The sequence below is a fragment of the Merops nubicus genome, unplaced genomic scaffold, assembly GCF_000691845.1.
Source record: "Merops nubicus isolate BGI_N331 unplaced genomic scaffold, ASM69184v1 scaffold22634, whole genome shotgun sequence".
In the NCBI taxonomy this organism is placed as follows: Eukaryota; Metazoa; Chordata; class Aves; order Coraciiformes; family Meropidae; genus Merops; species Merops nubicus.
Window position 1 is genome coordinate 1 of NW_008605199.1, and position 6,605 is coordinate 6,605.

The window sequence follows — 6,605 nt, forward strand, 5'->3', positions numbered from 1 at the left end:
CTAAATGATTCTATGATCCTATGATTCATCTGGATCCTTCTAGCAAGCCCAGAGCTCCACTGCCCTGGAATGAGGACAGGAGAGCAGTGGAGCAGCACTCACCCATGCTCCCGCGGCAGTCCAGGATTTTGAATCCACTCTGCATGCAGGCTGCCAGGAGCACGAAATCACAGCTGGGGTGCCACTTCAGCCTCCAAACTCCACCTTCAACGTGGGTGTCTGCCAGGGGCTGCCTCATGTTCCTGGTGTCCCACAGCAGCACGTGCTCGTCGTAGCTGGAGGCGGATCACAAACAGGCAGACAAGCATCAAAGCTGATTCAGTGCAGCAAGTAGAGAAGAACATCAGGAAATATCTGAATTGTCTGAAGAGACCACACCTGGAGCAGCAGTAGCACGTTGGAAATAACAGAGCAGGCTGGTCACACCAGTGAATCATGGAATCAGGTTGGAAAAGACCTTCAAGATGGAGTCTAACCGTGCCCCCAGCACTGCCACGTCCCCACTGACCCATGTCCCTCAGCAGCACATCTCCACAGCTCTGAAACCCCTCCAGGGGTGGGGACAGCCCAGGCTGGCCCTGAAAACCCTTGCAGCAGAGAAATGGTTCCTCAGGTCCAACCTAAACCTCCCCTGGGGCAACTTGAGGCCTTTCCTCTTGTCCTGTCACTTGTCCCTTGGGAGCAGAGCTCGACCCCCCCCTGGCTCCAGGCTCCTGTCAGGAGCTGTGCAGAGCCAGAAGGTCTCCCCTGAGCCTCCTTTGCTCCAGGCTCAGCACCCCCAGCTCCCTCAGCTGCTCCTCACCACACTTGGGCTCTAGACCCTTCCCCAGCAGCTTCGTTGCCCTTCTCTGGCCACACTCCAGCCCCTCAAGGTCCTTCTTGGAGCAAGGGTCCCAAAACTGACCCCAGGATTTGAGGTGCAGCCCAGAGCAGCCAGAAGGGACTTACCTGCCAGTAGCCAGAAGGTTCTCCCGGTGGGGACTGCACTGGATGCTGCACACTCCCATGGAGTGTCTGCAAAAGAGCAACAGACACAGAGGGAAGAGACAGCAGTGTATAGTCTGAGAGGGATTCTTCCTTCAACGTCAAGGATTTGGGGCCCACACAACTACATCAAGGCACCTTGGGAACGGAGAGCAAGGTGAACTCAGAGTTCCATCTGCACAGTTCAACAGCCTTTCCAGGGCTAAATTTCTACTCAGCACAAATATTTTCTAGTAATAGTTGTACCAGAAACTGCTGTTCAGAGACCATAAGAATTTCAGCAAGATTCCATTCCCACAAGACTGCTCCCAAAATCATTATTATTTCCACAGCAATAATCCCCAGTGTGTTTTGAGCTTCCATACAAAGCTTCACTGGAGAGTTGTGAATATTGCTTCAGTCATATTCTAAAAGATATGTCATGTCACCAGAAAAGGGAGATTACTCCAAATGAGCCAAGCACAAAAGATTTTCTAAAAAGTCTTCCAATAAGATAACCAAGTTTAACACCCACAAAAATCCCCAGAATAAAGAATCCTCCTTTTAGAAAGGAGCTACCACCATCTTCATGTGTGGAAATAAGCTGCTGGTTTATTATACTGAAGGACACAGAGATGCAAATTCAACCTGAAATTGTCTTGATGAACAAATGAAACATGTCTCCACTCCCCAGGGGAGGCAGAACCAGGACTCTGCTCTCACTGCAGGTCTCTGAGCTCAGAGGTTTGGGGACATGGTGGCTTGGGAAGGGACACAGTGGCACCATATGGTGATACCAACAGTAGACACAGCTTCCTTACCTCCTGCTGGTAAAGACTGGAGCCTCTGGACTGCACCTGGTGTCCCAGCCCTTTAGCAGGCTGTCATCTCCTCCTGCACCAAGACAAACCCTGGTTACCCTGAACACCATCCCAGCAACCAGCACGGGGCACTGAGGCACCACAGTTAACACTGAGCCCCAGCACCTCACAGCATTTAATGGACACACCAAACTCCACCTGAGGGTCACAGTCCTCATCACCACAGGAGATGTGTGTTCACAAGGAAAACAAAGTTAGAAGATAAAAAGACTGGCCTCTAGAAGCTCTCTGCTCTCTTGCATACTGCAAGGCATTGCAGGATCTTTTCTGCCAACAGCCAAAGTACATTTTAGTAGGCACATCTTCTCCTAACTCAGAAATGGTGTCCAGCAGGAGTAGGGAAGGGAATGTGACCCTGGAGGTCACACTGAGGCCACAGCTGGAGCACTGGGGTCAGCCTTCTCCTAACTCAGAAATAGTGTCCAGCAGGAGTAGGGAAGGGATCATGACCCTGGACTCACACTGGGGAGGCCACAGCTGGAGCACTGGGGTCAGTTTGGGCACCACAGGATCAGAAAGACCTTGAGGGGCTGGAGCAGGTCCAGAGAAGGGCAATGAAGCTGGGGAGGGGTCTGGGGAACATGGCTTGTGAGGAGCTGCTGAGGGACCTGGGGGTGTTTAGTCTGGAGGAGGCTGAGGGGAGACCTTCTGGCTCTCTACAACTCCCTGACAGGAGATGGAGTGAGGTGGTTCCTGGTCTCTTCTCCCAAGGAACTGGTGATAGGATGAGAGGAGATGAGCTTATGTAGCACCAGGGGAGGTTTCAACTGGGTATTAGGAAGAATTTCTTTCCTGACAAGAGTAGTGAGGCCTTGGCCCAGGCTGCCCAGGGAGGTGGTGGGAGTCTTCATCCCTAGAGGGGGCCAAAAAACACATAGATGTGGCACTTGGGGACATGGTTTAGTAGTCATGGCAGTACTGGCTTGGTGGTTGGACTTGGTGATCTTAGAGATCTCTTCCAACCTTCACGAGTCCATGATTCTAACTCCAACCACTTCCCACAGTCAGGAAGCCTTCTGCCCCTAGCAGAGGACCAGCTCTTCCAGGGGTTGTGATGGAAGCAGGGTACCCAACCCTGAGCACTAAAATCCCAAGGAACAAACACCCCTGAACAAAGTGTCCCCTCCCCAACACCTCCCAGTGAGATTCCCTTACAAACCTGAATACACAATATCAGTGTCCCAGTAATTAAAAGCAGCAATCCAGGCCTCAAATTTGTGAGCTTCCCATTGGTTCAGGACTTGCACAGAAGGAGCAGATTCATCTATGGAGAAAAGATTCAGCTTCCCCTCTGAATCACTGCTGATCACTCTCAGAGGACATCCACTACAGCAGAATACAGAGAAAACAGGAGAAATCACTGAAACTCCTGGTCTGAGAAGGTGTTGAGTGAAAGACAAGTAATGTAACCTAACACTGCATGCATTTAATTCAACTCAACATTGAGAGAAACGAGTAGCACAGTGGAGGGAACACACACTTTTACACAGTTCTTTCCAGCTTCAGCCCATCCCTTCTTAAATTATCTCTAATTATCTCCTCCAATGGTCCCCATTCTCTGATGTCACAGCAGAGGCAAACTGCTCACACACACATGGAGGGGAAAAAAAACAGCCCTGGGTCTTTCCTTCACCTAGATGCACAACATGACTTCTCACATGCTTGATATTACATCAATGAACAAATGCCACATGAAGAGGAATTGCTTTTTTCCTCCAAGCCAGACCAACAAGGGCCTGCAGCAGGACAGTCCCAGCATCTGGACACAGCATTCTTGGAGCACTGGCAGAAGTTTTGTGGCTCACAACATGCAGATTTTCTGACCTTCCTTGACACTAACTAGGTTCTTTCTCTTGGTTACCTGCAATTGTAGGGACTGATTTGGTGGCTCGGGGCTTCTTCCCAGTTCTATACCCTATGCTAGTTACTGAACTGTACTGAACCTCCCAAATTTCCACACAAGAGATACAGGGTCACTCCCTTCCTACAGAGTATCACATCAGGCTTCTAGAAGGGGTTGTTTGTGTCTCAAGTGACAAGTGACCAGCTTTAAAGGCACTCCTTTATAAGGGCAACAACCATTTATCTTGAAGGGCAGGGACAAGGGGAAGAAGGAATGTAAGGAAGAAGAAAGTAGAACTGGGGATCCTATTTATTCATTAAACAGCATGCACAGAACAGCTTCAGTCAGCAAAAGGTACTAAGTACTTGCCCTACAGCATTAAGCACACAGCTGCCTGATTCCCTGTTCCCAGCCCCACACCAAGGGCACCACCACTGCCTGCTCTGCACTGAGCTTCCAGAGAACACCCCCTCCTCCTTCACAGTCCAGCTAGTCCACCTTATTTCATGCACTGATGCCATCTCTGAAATCACATCTATGAGCATTTCAGAGAGGAAGCAGCCACTTCCAAACCAATTCTCTCCCATTTCTCACTAACCCTTGTTTAAACTTCCTACACATGCTATTTTGGTAGTTCTTAAGCAGAACTTCACGCTAAAATTTTCATCTGTTCTAAGAGCAGAGTTGGAACCAGTGGATCCATCTGCATCCCATTCTGGTTCTTCCTTCTAGCCAAGGCAGCAGAAGACGTGGCTGGCTCACCTGCTGCCATTCACCACGGCACAACCTCATAGCTGTTGGTTTAGTCTCTGCTCTGGTGCAGACCCAAGTACATGTTCTTGTTCCTTTGTTACCCCTACTCTGGAAACAGTAACTCCTAGAGAAGCTGCAGGGAAACAACTGGGACCAAGAAATTCTTAAACCACTTCACAAAAAGCCACCAAACATTCATCCAAGTGCTCAACTTCTGCCTGAAGCTGTCCCACACACACCAACCTCCAGTCTCAGCCTTCATCTCCACCCTCACCATTGCTCTCGTCCTGTGGACCAGTCCAAAGACAAGGCCAGGCGCTGTGCACCGAGATCAACCCTGAAGCATGGCTCCAGCATGCAGCTGTTCTTCTACTGGAAGGAAAAGCAGCAGGTTAAGACTGAGAAGACAGCAGGTACAGAACACCACGTGTACTGCTCACACCTACAGCAGGCATATTCCAGAGACTGACAAGCCAGTTAGGGTCCCACGCTACAGAAGAGATGGAACATCCCATAGCTGGACATCCAGCTTTCCAACAAGGGTCTGAACACTGCTCACAAATCCAGAGATGTATTAAACCTGGGTTAAACACAGCCTCCACAACGGGTGTCACAGCCACCTACCTCACTTCCAGTCAGGTGGCAAAACTCCACAGCGCCTGTCGAGTTTGCAATGCCAACCATGGGATGCTCTGCAACAGGAACGTGGCACCTAAAAGATCAAGTTAAGCAAGTCTTGAACGTCCATTTTCTTGTATTTAAGGAGGAGAATAAAGTCAAAACTTTTATTCCAGGATGCACGAGGAAAAGGGACCTGATCAAAAAAGTCTCAAGAAGAAAACCTAAGGCTCCCCAAGTTCCCATAAACCTGTAGAGAGGGGATGATATATAAGGGAAATTCACTATAATTATTAAATAAACAAAAGAGCTCCACAGTCACTGACCAGCTGCTCATAAGTGAGCAGAAGAGTGTAACACAGCAACGAGTGCAGCCTTTCCTCACTGGGGCAAACTGGAGAATACAAGAAGCCAGGGACAGTTTGGTTAGTAACTATTAGTGCTGCTGCCATACCAATAGCCAAAAAAAGGGACCCCAGGGGGCAGACCATGGTGCTGTGAGCTCCAGCCTCTCCAGGCCAGCATTACCATTTGATGTCCAGGATGGCAGCCGTGTCAATCCTCTGGATTTCGGTCAGCGGGACGCAAGGCTGCTCCTCGTTGTAGTGGTACAGGTAGAGGCGCCCCGTCCGGTCACAGGCCCCGTGGCCCCCTCGGGAGTCAGTCTACAGCACAAAATGTAAAGATGTAAAATGTTTATACCTTTCCTGTACCACTCCCCACCCTAGATGTTGCCAGGAGCAGGGCAGAGGGATCCCACTTGAGAGTGATCCCACAGATCCCTCCTTTGAGGGACTAAAGCCACCACAGCTCCCTCACCAGCAGGGCCCACTAAGCCCCACGGTGGCCACCTCAAGCCAACCCCCAAGCCTGTGGGGGGCTGACAGGACCAGGCCAGCGGTGGCCACCTCAAGCCAACCCCCAAGCGTGTGGGGGGCTGACAGAACCAGGGCTGGGGAGCAGCCAGGGTGTCGCTGAGGCCACAGATGCCAGCTGAGGTGGCCCACAAGGGTGGGAAACCACCCCCAGGTCCAGATGAGGTAGCCAAGGTGACCACCATGCCTGGCTAAGGAGGTCTGTGAAGGTCAGGAAACGACTCCTGGGTCTGGCTAAGGTGACTGAGGTGGCCAAAGGGAGCACCAGACCCAGCTGAGGGGACCCTCGGGCTCAGCTGAGGGGGCCCGTGAAGGGTGGGAAACCACCACTGGATACAGATGAGGTAGCTGAGGTGGCTGAGAGGACCATTAGGCCCAGCTGAGGGGACCCTCGGGCTCAGCTGAGGGGGCCCGTGAAGGGTGGGAAACCACCACTGGATCCAGTTGAGGTGGCTGAGAGGACCATCAGGCCCAGCTGAAGTGGCCGAGGGGACCCTCTGACCTGGCTGAGGCAGCCCACGAAGGGCTGGGAACCATCCCCGGGTCTGGTTAAGGTGGCCGAGGTGGCCAAAGGGACCCCCGGTCCCGGCTGAGGGGGTCATTGGGAAGCCCAGTCCCAGCTGAGTGGGCTGAAGGGACCCTGGGGCCCGGCTGAAGTAGCCGAGGTGGCCG

General features: G+C 51.7%; 1 protein-coding gene across 1 annotated transcript; it reads right to left on the reverse strand.

Annotated features, from left to right (window-relative positions):
- Positions 1-102: 102 nt before the first annotated feature.
- On the reverse strand, positions 103-5,723 carry DPH7 (diphthamide biosynthesis 7; the record flags this gene model as incomplete). The annotated part of the gene is made up of 7 exons (XM_008939277.1): positions 103-275; positions 949-1,014; positions 1,785-1,857; positions 3,004-3,170; positions 4,715-4,809; positions 5,065-5,152; positions 5,587-5,723. Coding segments are annotated over 7 exons (799 nt in total), but the record flags the coding sequence as incomplete, so codon positions are not given.
- Positions 5,724-6,605: the final 882 nt, after the last annotated feature.